Raw genomic sequence first — 13,824 nt, 5'->3', positions numbered from 1 at the left:
CCAGCTAAAAAATGACAAAAATCCAGCAAAAAAGTGACAAAAATCCAGCAAAAAATGACAAAAATCCAGCAAAAAAAGACAAAAATCCAGCAAAAAAGCGACAAAAATCCTGCAAAAAAGTGACAAAAATCCAGCAAAAAAGTGACAAAAATCCAGCAAAAAAAGACAAAAATCCAGCAGAAAAGGGACAAAAATACAGCAAAAAAGTGACAAAAATACAGCAAAAAAGCGACAAAAATTCAGCAAAAAAAAGACAAAAATCCAGCAAAAAAAGACAAAAATCCAGCAAAAAAGCGACAAAAATCCAGCAAAAAAGTGACAAAAATCCAGCAAAAAAGTGACAAAATCCAGCAAAAAAGTGACAAAAATCCAGCAAAAAAGTGACAAAAATCCAGCAAAAAAGGGACAAAAATCCAGCAAAAAAAAGACAAAAATCCGGCAAAAAAAAGACAAAAATCCAGCAAAAAAAGACAAAAATCCAGCAAAAAAGTGACAAAATCCAGCAAAAAAGTGACAAAAATCCAGCAAAAAAGTGACAAAAATCCAGCAAAAAAGGGACAAAAATCCAGCAAAAAAAAGACAAAAATCCGGCAAAAAAAAGACAAAAATCCAGCAAAAAAAGACAAAAATCCAGCAAAAAAAGACAAAAATCCAGCAAAAAAAAGACAAAAATCCAGCAAAAAAAAGACAAAAATCCAGCAAAAAAGTGACAAAAATCTAGCAAAAAAAATACAAAAAATTCAGCAAAAAAAATAAAAAAAATCCAGCAAAAAAAAGACACAAATTCAGAGAAAAAAGTGACAAAAATGCATCAAAAAAGTGCCATTAAAAAAATTGACAAAACGCATTAGGAAAATAAAAAGTGACGACAATGGCAAAGAGGAGAGAATGCATTTGGTTTTGGCGGGTGGTAAGAGGTTAAAACGGGTATAGATACAGACGGCATCTCTGGAATCGCCCATATATGCTCATGTTTGTGCTAATGCTAGCGGTTAGCTAGCGCTAGCTACGCCTGCCGTTTTTTCATATGTCCAAATGGGCCCGATTTAGACTTGACTTCATTTATGTGATAAATAAGTTTATGTTCCAGCAGAAAATGGCTAAAAAGGGAAAAGATTTGATGCCGTCTGTGTCTGTCCCCATCCAGTAGCTCCAAGACTTTCTAGATGCATTTTGTTTCTGTTCTGAACATCCTGAACCCAATCTGTGAACATTTGAGTCAAATAGAAAAGTTAAGGACAAAACTCAAGTCATTTTCTTTGAAATAACATCTTGGCTAATTCTCCTGGATGACGTCCACCTACCTCAACTCCTGGACTACAAACTGATGCTTTTCCACACGCTTTAAAGGGACATTTCAGGATGTTTGACATAGGGCCTCATTTCCTAGTTATCCAGAGTGCAGTTCTTATATTTGAAGAGTTTCATGGCGCTAGGCTAATGCAAGGCTAGTGCATGTCTATGGTATCAGCTAGCCTGCATTAAAAACAGTGTGACCCACAGAGCACCTGAGGCAAATCACTGATAACACCAGACTAACCATATACATGTCTGTCTTATATTTGAGCAGCGTCAGCTTCGTGGTTGTATAAGCTACGCGGCGGCGGAGTGATCTGCTTGAAAATAGTCCCTCAAAATGCGATCATTCATGTGATGCAGATCAGTTATATTCCAAACATGACTCTATGGACACAGACATGTATATGGTTAGTCTGGTGTTATAAGTGATTTGCCTCAGGTGCTCTGTGGAGCGGGTCACACTGTGTTTAATGCAGGCTAGCTGATACCATAGACATGCACTAGCCTAGCGCCACGAAACTCTTCAAATATAAGAACTGCATGAATTACAAAAAAAATATCTCCATAAATCAGCAACACTCTGGATAAATGAGGCCCTATGTCAAACATCCTGAAACATCCCTTTAAAGTTGCAGCTGATGCAAGTCATTTGCAGATCTGGATCGGTCACGCTGAATATCGCGTCATATCAATAACAACGCACCTACATTTAAAAACACAGAGCGACGCCTTAACGGCGGAGGAGTCGCTGTGCGGGTGTTTCAGTTTCAACAATCAAATAATCACATTTATTCCGTAACTCACTTTTATGAAAGTAAAAGCCGCCGTTCTCTTGAAACATTTGCTCAGCTTGCCGGATGAAAAGGTTGGAGACCCCCCTGCTTTAAAACACAATGATGAATGTCGTGTTTTGTTTGTTTAGGCTTTAGACGTGAGCGACCATTATCCTGTGGAAGTCACACTCAAGTCCAAGATCCCAGATGAAGAAGACGGTAAGGTTCGGCGCTCCAGTCTATTCATATTCTTCAGCAGATATTCCTTCACTGCGCACTGTATATGTGCTTGATTAAAGAGGGGGTGTTCTGCTTTTGTCAGCCCCATAGCACCAGTCTATATCACACTACAATGATGACAAACCTTCTGTTGGTCTGTAAATGCAGTAAATTAGAATAACTGCCTTGTATAAAATGTCTCTCTCAAAATGGCTGTAGTGAATGTCTTGAAATAGGCCTCTGTCTTTTTAACCCATTAACTCCCGCCTGAACTGAGCTCATTTTCTCCAGTCTGGCTTTACCCCAATCCAAAAGCTTCTGGAAAAAAAACTGAGATGAAAACAATGATGGAAATGTGACAAAAAAGTGACGAAAAATTGATGAAAAAGTGGCAAAAATGTCACAAGAAATTGACAAAAAATTGACAAAAACGTGACAAAAAATTGATTAAAAAAAATTGACAAAAATTTGACCAAAAAAATGAGAAAAATGTGACAAAAATATGATAAAAATGTGATAAAAAATTGACAAAATTTGACAAAAATGTGACAAAAAAATTAGAAAAAATTGACAAAAATGTGACAAAAATGTGATAAAAAATTGACAAAAAAATGACAAAAATGTAACAATAATGTGATAAAAATTTGACAAAAAAATTACAAAAAGTTACAAAAATGAGTTGAATACCCACAAAAAAATGGAGAAAAAAATCTGTTGACGTGAGAAAAAAGATCCTCTTGGTTCAGGCGGGAGTTAAGAGGAACCTCTGAGCCTTTAGACACGCCCCCTCCACACGCTGTCTGTGGCATCAGTGGGGAGGGGGTTCTGCTGAGGAGCAGTGGTTGGTTACTCGGCTGGTGACGAAAGCTCGGAGGCGTCTCCAGGAGGTGGGGGCGTTCCTAGGAGGACTCAGGCAAACCTATCCCTAAAATGGCCGCCATCAGAGTTTTTACAGATTACTCAGAAATACGTGAATGTGCCAAGGCAACACTTCAGCCATGTTTTTAATGAGGGAATGACAGAATAACAGGATGGAAAGCTTGAAAAAGTCTTTTTGTGAGATTAACTAAACTAAACCAAAATCAGTCATGCCGTATGAGAAGAGTGCCCTTAAATCTGCCTGACCTTTGTGTGCCTCAGGGGGGCTGGATGAGGCGGAGCTGCTGCGTGCTCTAGTGCCCACACTCTCGTCGCTGGTGGACGACGAGGTCCTGGATCTGCAGAAAGGAAACCTGCTTCTGGAGAGGGAGAAGCTCAACCTGGAGATCCAGCTGCTCAAGATCAAAATGGAGAAATACAAATGAGGGCTTCAGGCTGTGCAGGAGTCCACACTGCGGCGAGAATAAAGGAAAAACCCGGCTCAACACGGATAAGCTGAAACTAAGCGGGTGTAAATCACAAGATACCTCATAATAACTTGATATTCTAAATGCTGAATGTACTACAATATGTTGACACTGCGTTAATGATGATAATAATAATAATGAACCAGACTTCGTGTATCATTTATTCACTCCATACTCGATAATATAGCTCATGATAAATGATGATTAGCTCCAATTTTAGAGACAGAAACACATTTCATCCGACAAACAAGGAGCAAAATGACAACGTTGGTTTACAATATTCATCATTCATCACATCAGTTGCATTTAACTCTGGTTTCAAGGGGGTTTATTAGGACAAAATGAACCAAACCTGGAGTCGGCAACATCTATGTAAAGTTAACATGGGGTTGAACCAGTGTGGCATGTTTTTTTAACCTCTTAACTCCCGCCTGAACCGAGAGGATCTTTTTCCTCACGTCATCAGATTTTTTTCCAGCATTTTTTGTTGGGTATTCAACTCATTTTTGTAACTTTTTTTGTCATTTTTTTGTCATTTTTTTGTCCTTTTTTTTTGTAAATTTTTGTCATATTTTTGTCATTTTTTGTAATTTTTTGGTCATTTTTTGGTCATTTTTTGGTCAATTTTTGTCACATTTGTTATTTTTGTCGTCACATTTTTGTCACATTTTTTGTCATTTTTTGAATAAATTTTTCTTCAATTTTTTATCCATTTTTTGTGATTTTTTTTGTCACATTTTTATCACATTTTTGTATTTTTTTTTTCTTACATTTTTTTGTACATTTTTGTATTTTTTTGTAATTTTTTGGTCAATTTTTTATCAATTTTTTGTCATTTTTTGTCACATTTTTATCACATTTTTATAATTTTTTTGTCCTTTTTTTGTCACATTTTTATCACATTTTTGTAATTTTTTCGTCCTTTTTTGTTGCATTTTTGTCATTTTTCCATACATTTTTTTCCCATCAATTTCATTTCCCATTTTTGCCACTTTTTCATCAATCTTTCGTCACTTTTTTGTCACATTTTGTCATTTTTTTGTTTTCGTCTCAGTTTTGTTGCTATTTTCACAGCTTTTTTCCAGAAGCTTTTGGATTGGGGTAAAGCCAAACTGGAGAAAATGTGCTCGGTTCAGGTGGGAGTTAAGGGGTTAATGACTGAAAAAAGACGGGAATGTGTTGACCTGAGGGAGTCTGAGGGAGTCTGCCCCGAGCACCGAGGCCCCTGAGACTCGGTGCAGACCTGAGGGAGTCTGCTCCGAGCACCGAGGCCCCTGAGACTCACTGCAGACCTGAGGGAGTCTGCCCCGAGCACCGAGGCCCCTGAGACTCGGTGCAGACCTGAGGGAGTCTGCTCCGAGCACCGAGGCCCCTGAGACTCACTGCAGACCTGAGGGAGTCTGCCCCGAGCACCGAGGCCCCTGAGACTCGGTGCAGACCTGAGGGAGTCTGCTCCGAGCACCGAGGCCCCAGAGGATCTTCAGACTGTGCTGAATCTTCTTGCTGTGAGGTGGACATACCAAGGAGTTATCTGCCCCACCTCACAGCCAGAAGATCCTTCTCTCTGCTGCTTCGTCTGTCGGGCGTCCAACCATCAACCTCACATGGGCAAAGTACAAGTACATATATAGATACTTTCACTTTACTTCAGCACATTTCATGATGAATACTTTTTACTTTATACTCCACTACATCTTTACATTGGGTTAAAAGTATTTGTGACCTCTCTGTGATGAACGGGTTTAGTCCCAGTTCAGACTTGGTGCTTTACTCTAGACCTGGTTTGATTCAAATGATTAAAAAAGTCTTGCACATTAAACTCTTAAATACTTTTTACTTATAAAGTTCATTTTACAATTCATACTTTTACACATGCGTTTCCAATGACATCACGCATAGTACCGGCGGCCATTTTGAATAGCATTATTTGGGCTAATCCATCCCATCAAAGAGGAAACAGAAAACCTTTCTCTGTGATGTTTACAGTTTGTCAACAAAGTCTCCGTCTCAGTCAGCGTTTAAGATGCTCAAGACGTTAGCATGCTACCGGTTAGCAACTGTTAACCATTGACATTCAATCAACCGTCAGCGGCTTCAACACGATAAACACGTGTGTGGCAGCTCTGACGCCGTCACATGTTGTAGGCAAGGTTTGGAGCGTGGTTCAAGTCAGAACTGAGCTGTTGAAGCTAAATGCTAACCGGTAGCATGCTAACATCTGACTTACTGCTTTCTTCATGTTACCTGAGGTACTTTAAAGAGCAACTAAACGGGCGTGGCAGAGCCTTTCCCCGCCCACAAAGTAAAGTCAAAAAGTGCTGAGAAAGGGGTGGTCTCGGAGGCTTTGGGGGAGACGAGGGGGGTGAGTGTGTGGGCGGGGTCTGCTCTGTTGACAGTCTCAGACCACGCCCCTCGATCTGACAGGACTGACGGACGGCTGTTACCGCTGTCACGTACATTCTCATGACTTGTGATTGCTTGATGTAGCAACTAGTGATGCGGGTCAGGGTTTTTTCAACCCGCGGGTCCCGCATTTGGAGCAGGTTCTAACCCGACCCAGCCCGCCCCGCAACGTTGTTCTATTTTTACAACCCGCCCCGTCCCTGCACCCGCAACCATTAAATATTACGCGTTACAAATATGATCCGTATGAACAGCACCGGCGTGTCATCGCTCTCGCGCTGGGCGAGAGGGAGAGAGGAAGAGCAGAGGTCGGCCTAACACGAAGTCACAGTCGCACATACGGTGAAAACAGGAGACATGAGCTCCACAAACGCGTTCTCTGGATCACAAGCTGCTTCTTTTATGAAAATCCCACGTATATTTACGCCAAAAACCTGCTGTAAAGACGACGGTGGAACCCGCAACCCGCGCATCACTAGTGGCAACTATCCTACAAAAAAAAAAAGATGGCCGCTGGTAGACGACTCGCTCGCCGTCAGTGACTGCGAACAGAGAGAGCATCTCACAGTAGCTTTTCTAAGGGATTTATTCCTCTGCACCAACTCAGCCGAAGCGTGAGCATCGCAGGGGCGCCATCTACTGGTCTGACTCAGGAGCTCAGGCGGTGTGTGCGCGACGCGTGTCCTGGTTGCTGCGTGACGGAGGCGGAGGCGTGTGTGGGCGGGGCCACAGAGGCGTGTGTGTGGGCGGGGCCACAGAGGCGTGTGTGGGCGGGGCCACAGAGGCGTGTGTGTGGGCGGGGCCACAGAGGCGTGTGTGGGCGGGGCCACAGAGGCGTGTGTGGGCGGGGCCACAGAGGCGTGTGTGGGCGGGGCCACAGAGGCACAGAGGCAGAACCACGGGCAGAACTGATGACGTTTTGTGGACGCCGTGGACACTCTCCTCCAACCACAGAATATCAAATGTAGTTGCTGCGTGAAACCAGTAGAGGCGCTAATCCTGCGGTTTTAGACACAAAAGTGAGATTTTGAACAAGTTTGCACCAAATGTCAACATATTGACTGGGACATGTGGCTAACTCTATTCAACCATTTAGACCGTTTATCAGCAAAACAAAGTGGATTTGGTGTTTAGTTACTCTTTAAAGAGACAGAGGCCTATTTCAAGACATTCACTACAGCCATTTTGAGAGAGACATTTTATACAAGGCAGTTATTCTAATTTACTGCATTTACAGACCAACAGAAGGTTTGTCATCATTGTAGTGTGATATACACTGCGTTCCAAATTATTATGCAAATTGGATTTTTGTGTCAAAAAGGTAAAAAAAAAAACAATAATAATGAAACTCATGGATTTTATCGTGTCTTGGGGCTCTATGAATCACTGACATTAATCTCAGAGACCTGGGATGATTAGTTGTCGGGTTAAGCCCAGTTAAGGGAAAAACTACTGAAAAAGGGTGTTCCACTTTATTATGCAGATCATCATTTTCAAGCAATATGGGACAGAAAAAGGGTCTTTCTGCTGATGAAAAGCGTGAAATAGTTGAATGCCTTGGTCTAGGTATGAAAACCTTCGATATTTCATGAAAGATTAAGTGTAATCATCGTACTGATTAGAGATTTGTGGATGATTCAGACACACTCAGGTTTGTGCAGATAAAGGCACAATATGGACGGTTTCTGCCAGACAAACACATCAGATTAGGAGAACAGATGCCACAAAGCAGCATTCAGGTATTTGAAGCTGCTGGTGCCTCTGGAGTGCCCCAAACATCAAGGTGTAGGACCCTCCAGAGGCTGCAGTTGTGCATAAACCTTCTATCCGGGCCTCCCCTAAACGGTTAATTGAAGCTGATGAACAGAAACGGCTGCAGTGGCTCAGAAATACATGAAGACTCATTTTCAAACAGTCTTGTTCACTGATGAGCGCCGTGTAGCCCTGGATGGTCAGATGGATGGAGGAGTGGATGGAGGTGAATGACCACAATGTCCCAACAAGGCTGTGACGTCAGTAAGGAGGGGGCGGAGTCATGTTTTGGGCCAGAATCATGGTGAGAGAGTTGGTCGGCCCTTTTAGGCCCTTTTAGGCTCCCTGAAGGTGTGAAAATGGCCTTTGAAAAATATGTGGAGTTTCTGACTGACCACTGTCTTCTATGCTACAAAAAGAAGAGCCGTGCTTTCCCAAACAAAATCCTCTTCATGCATGACAACGCACCATGTCCTGCTGTAAAGAAAACCTCTGCATCACTGGCTGCTATGGGCATAAAAGGAGAGAAACTCATGATGTGGACCCCCTCCTCCCCTGACTTTAACCTTATTGAGAACCTTTGGAGCCTCAACAAAAAAAACTTCTATGAGGGTGGGAGGCAGTTTTCATCCAAACGGCAGCTCTGGGAGGCTATTCTGACATCCTGCAAAGAAATCCAAGCAGAAACTGTCCAAAAACTTACAATTTTAAGGGATTTAAGAATTCTGAAGCTGCTATCACACAAGGGCTCCTATGGTAAAATATAACTTGACCTGTTAATATTTTTTTGATTGAAATAGCTTTTGATTTCAGTAAATATGACCTCCTAATGCTACAAATACAACAAATGACCATTTTCAGTTAATTACAAGCTTTAAAATGTATTGAAACGATGAGTTGCATAATAACTTGGAACAGTGGATTTTGAGGTTTTTACTATATTTATTTTTGAAAAAAATACTGTTATCACTAGGACATTTTTTCCACCACATTTAAATGATCCTCTACCAGTTAAAGACTTAAAAAATATGCTGACTCTCATTTGAGTTGACAATTTAGAAAATCTTAGAAAAATGTCATTTGCATAATAATTTGGAACGCAGTGTAGACTGGTGCTATGGGACTGACAAAAGCAGAACACCCCCTCTTTAACCTCTTAACTCCCGCCTGAACCGAGAGGATCTTTTTCCTCACGTCAGATTTTTTTTACATCATTTTTTTGTTGGGTATTCAACTCATTTTTGTAACTTTTTTTTATTTTAATTTTAAATTTTGATCACATTTTTGTCATTTTTAGTCACATTTTTGTCATTTTTTTTGTCCATTTTTTGTATTTTTTTTGGTCAAATTTTTATCACATTTTTGTCATTTTTAGTCACATTTTAGTAATTTTTTTTGTCAATTTTTTGTATTTTTTTGGTCAAGTTTTTTTGTCATTTTTTGTCAATTTTTAGCATTTTTTGGTCAAATTTTTATCACATTTTTGTCATTTTTTCGTCTAATTGACTGCATTTACAGACCGACAGAAGGTTTGTCATCATTGTAGTGAGATATAGACTGGTGCTATGGGACTGACAAAAGCAGAACACCCCCTCTGTAAGGCGTAATTTCTGGTGTTATGCTAATTTGCGCCACCAGATGGCAGTAGCGGCCCGTGCGTAGGAGACTGACGTCCCCGGTCTCGCGCAGAGTTAGCTCAGTTCTGCGTCAGGTTTTCAACTGACGTCACGAAAGGCAGAGCCGCGTCTGAAAACTGTACTTGTCTGTTTACAGGTGGGTTGAGAACATGAAGCTCTGTCCGGGTAACACTAGTGGGACAATTGTTCATTTTGAGAAGATGTTTCATTTATGACAATTGTATGTTTTGGCGGTTCTTTGTACAAAACCACAACCGCCGCGAGCTGCCGTTAGCTCCGGTTACTACAGACGTTGGTCCGATATTTCCATTGTTTTTTCATATTGTTGACACACATTGGTGTTTTGAAGCAGTTGAGTACATTTAGTGAGCTGGAGATCTGTAATTAGTCATTCTTATGCCAAGTTTAAGGTTGTTTTTGTAGCAGAATATGTATGAGAGACTGACGTCCCCGGTCTCGCGCAGAGTGAGCTCAGTTCTGCGTAACGTTTTCAACTGACGTCACGAGAGGCAGAGGGTTAGCGCGAGATCGTCTGCTCCGGAGGGACAGTCTGCTGTGAAAACGTGAGATATCATGACAGGGAAATGCTTAACCTCTTAACTCCCGCCTGAACCGAGAGGAGCTTTTTCCTCACGTCATCACATTTTTTCCCCAACATTTTTTTGTTGGGTTTTCAACTCATTTTAGTAACTTTTTTGTAATTTTTTATCACATTTTTGTCATTTTTTTTTCGTCCATTTTTTCGTCCATTTTTTATCATTTTTGTCACATTTTTGACATTTTTTTAATCATTTTTTTGTAATTTTTTTGTAATTTTTTTTTCACATTTTGTCACATTTTTGTCATTTTTTCGTCAATTTTTTCGTCAATTCTTAATCCATTTTTTGTCACATTTTTGACTTATTTTTAATCAATTTTTTGTAATTTTTTTGTCAATTTTTTCGTCCATTTTTAATCATTTTTTTGTCATTTTTTCGTAATTTTTTTTCAATTTCTTGTGACATTTTTGCCACTTTTTCATCAATTTTTTGTCTTTTTTTTTATTTTCTCGTCAGTTTATCAAATTTGTGTCATTTTTGTGTCAAATTTTTTATCACATTTTTGTCATATTTTTAAAAAATTTTGTGTTTTTTGTTTTGTTTTTTTGTATTTTTTTGTACATTTTTGTTGTAAATTTCTTGTGACATATTTTTTGTCATTTCTTTGGTCATTTTTGTCAAATTTTTGCCACTTTTTCATCAATTTTTTCCTCACTTTTTTGTCACATTTCCATCATTGTTTTCGTCTCAGTTTTGTCATTTTTTGTCACTTTTTTTTGTTTTTTTGGTCAATTTATCAAAATTTTAGCACATTTTTGTCATATTTTTTGATATTTTTTTTTCATTTTTTGGTAATTTTTTGTAAATTTTTTCTCAATTTCTTGTGACATTTTTGCCACTTTTTCATCAGTTTTTTGTCACATTTCCATCATTGTTTTCGTCTCAGTTTTGTTGCCATTTTCACAGCTTTTTTCCAGAAGCTTTTGGATTGGGGTAAAGCCAAACTGGAGAAAATGTGCTCGGTTCAGGTGGGAGTTAAGGGGTTAACCTTAAGGATCAGGATTATTTGTATTTTTAGACAAACCAACTCACAGATCTATACAAACTCACAGCAGACCCTCTGGAGCAGACGATCCAGCACTAACCGAGGCAGAGCCGCGTCTGAAAACTATATTTGTCTGTTTACAGAATAAAGCCTGTGTCTGTCTTCACGGGGGAAACATCTCCTTCACTTCATGAGGGCCACTCCTGTCCGGGTACAAGGCGGCCGTGAAGCAGGTAAAGCAGGATCTTCATGATGCTCGGGTTTTGTTGGTGTCACTGTAGCAAAACAAATAACTGTACAATATGAGACTGTGCGCAGCATAAAGTGTCATTAAAGGAACAGGCCAGCGTTTTTACACACTGAGATATGTTCTTACCTGAGCTGTGACGAGTTCTTTAGGACCTGTCTGATCTTCAGTCACGTAAACACAGCGCAGACGGCGTTAGCATTTAGCCTCTCCCTCTCTCCTCTATAGCTCCAAAACAGGTCAAGATAGAAGCTACCAAGCTCTTCCACGTTTTCCCTATTTAAATATGGTTACGTGAAGTGTTCCACTACAAAGTATAATTACACAAAATTAAACAATGTGGATTTTCTAAGCGGATAAAAGGGGGAACTATATTGTAAGGTGTAATAATACCAGGAGTAGTTCAAAATCCATGCAGTAATCTTCATTTTACTGCGCAGTAATCTTCACTTTACTGCGCAGTAATCTTCATTTTACTGCGCAGTAATCTTCACTTTACTGTGCAGTAATCTTCATTTTACTGCGCAGTAATCTTCACTTTACTGCGCAGTAATCTTCACTTTACTGCGCAGTAATCTTCACTTTACTGCGCAGTAATCTTCACTTTACTGCGCAGTAATCTTCACTTTACTGCGCAGTAATCTTCACTTTACTGCGCAGTAATCTTCACTTTACTGCGCAGTAATCTTCACTTTACTGCGCAGTAATCTTCACTTTACTGCGCAGTAATCTTCACTTTACTGCGCAGTAATCTTCACTTTACTGCGCAGTAATCTTCACTTTACTGCGCAGTAATCTTCACTTTACTGCGCAGTAATCTTCACTTTACTGCGCAGTAATCTTCACTTTACTGCGCAGTAATCTTCACTTTACTGCGCAGTAATCTTCACTTTACTGCACAGTAATCTTCACTTTACTGCGCAGTAATCTTCACTTTACTGTGCAGTATCGAAGGCCTTTCTCAAGTCCAGAAAGACCGCCCCCACCACACCACCAACATCAAGACTAGATTTGACGTCTTCTAGTAAGTAGCAACATGTGGACTCTGTGGAGTATCTTTTCCTGAACCCAAACTGGCAGGGATGTAACGCATCAGTGTGCTCGATTTGCTCCACTAGCTGCTCTGCCACCACCTTCTCAAACACCTTGGAGATGGCTGGTAGGATACTAATACTGTAGGTCGATAGTTTGACACACAGAGCTTGTCTCCTGACTTGAAAATGGGCTTGACTACTGCTTTTTTCAACGCCAACGGAACATTGTTTTCATTTCTAGATTGATTCACAGCTATTGTTAGTACTGGAATTAGAGTCATTTTGTGTTCCTTTAAAAGCGATGTATCAAGACCAAATATGTCCTTTGCTTTACTAGTTTTTAAATTTGCTATTATTTTGGAAATGTTGTCTTCATTTACACTCTGCAACCTACAGTAAGATGCATTGCCAACCCCATGATCATCTCGGCAGCAGTTCACTTCAGAAAAAGTCTCCGCCAGGTCTAATACAGAATCCAAGAAATAATCATTGTAATGTTTAGCCAGAATAGAGCCCTCATTTTGAACTATTCCATCGATTTTGAGCTGTAAGTGCTCCTTCCCAATAGTTTATCCATGCTCCTCCACAGATTTTTACAATTACCCTTTGCCTCTTTAATTAAGTTTAGAAAAAAATGTGCTTTTGCCTTTCGAAGCAGAATGGTGACTTTATTTCTCAGGGATTTATAGATGTAATGATCAGTGGTTAATTTAGTTTTAAGAGAAACATTGAGGGCTTTATCCCTCTGTTTCATGTTTGAGCTGTGTATATTTATCAATTTGATCCTTTATAGCAGTTCTGATATAGTTGCATGTCTGACCACAGCTTTCGATATCAATGTTGGAGGCCCAGTCAATTTCATCCAAATCATTTTCTCTTGATTTCTTTTAGAGATATGAGGAAATTTACATCGTTTAATTGTTCTTCATTTATGTATCTTGATTTCTTTAATTTCCTGGCTATTAGAACAAGATTATGACCAGACAGTCCAGTTATCAGGGTGTATGTTTGAATTGCCCTGTCTGGTTTATTGGATAAAATTAAATCTATCAAAGTTTGAGAAGTTCTTGTGATTCTAGTTGGCTTTTTAATCAGTTGTGTCATTTGTATCGAGTTTGCAAAGTCTTTTAGGTGTTTCCTCTTGCCTTTGTCTAATATGAGGTTAAAAGCCTTTTAAAAGTGTATAAAAATGTCAAATCCAAGTGAAACCTTTTCCCGCCTCCTCTGCCCTTTCAATGACTTTTCCTTTAATAAACGTAAAGTGTGTTTTTCAGTCGTGCTCTTAGTCCCATTAAGTGACTTTTCATAATAATGTCCATCATTTATCTCTTCATATTTCTGAGGTTTCATTCAAATATTACTGTGTTCATTATGAGGTGGAATTATTTTATTCTTGCAGCTCAATATTTGTTCAATTTAAAATCCTAAATTCATCAGAAATTGGGATTTTAACCTCTTACCCCCCGCCTTCACCGAGCACATTTTCTCCAGTTCGGCTTTACCCAAATCTAAAAGCTTCTCGACTGGAGC

At 39.7% G+C, this 13,824-nt stretch overlaps 2 protein-coding genes across 2 annotated transcripts in view; one reads left to right on the top strand and one right to left on the bottom strand.

The window, feature by feature from the left end:
- LOC306962759 (deoxyribonuclease-1-like) overlaps positions 1 to 3,694 on the top strand; it is a 28,113-nt gene extending 24,419 nt beyond the window's left edge. The window contains exons 9-10 of the mRNA XM_079556035.1: positions 2,222 to 2,291; positions 3,432 to 3,694. Coding sequence (XP_079412161.1) covers positions 2,222 to 2,291; positions 3,432 to 3,595 — 234 coding nt within the window. The 3' untranslated portion in view covers positions 3,596 to 3,694. The remainder of the gene's footprint in view (positions 1 to 2,221; positions 2,292 to 3,431) is intronic.
- Positions 1 to 13,824, bottom strand: part of LOC306962771 (uncharacterized protein) — a 1,040,752-nt gene that overhangs the window by 132,528 nt on the left and 894,400 nt on the right. The window lies entirely within an intron of this gene.

The sequence above is a fragment of the Gobius niger genome, assembly GCF_951799975.1.
Source record: "Gobius niger genome assembly, chromosome: 5".
NCBI classification, from domain to species: Eukaryota; Metazoa; Chordata; class Actinopteri; order Gobiiformes; family Gobiidae; genus Gobius; species Gobius niger.
Note: the sequence above shows the minus strand (reverse complement) of the source record. Positions and strands in the feature narration are given on the sequence as shown.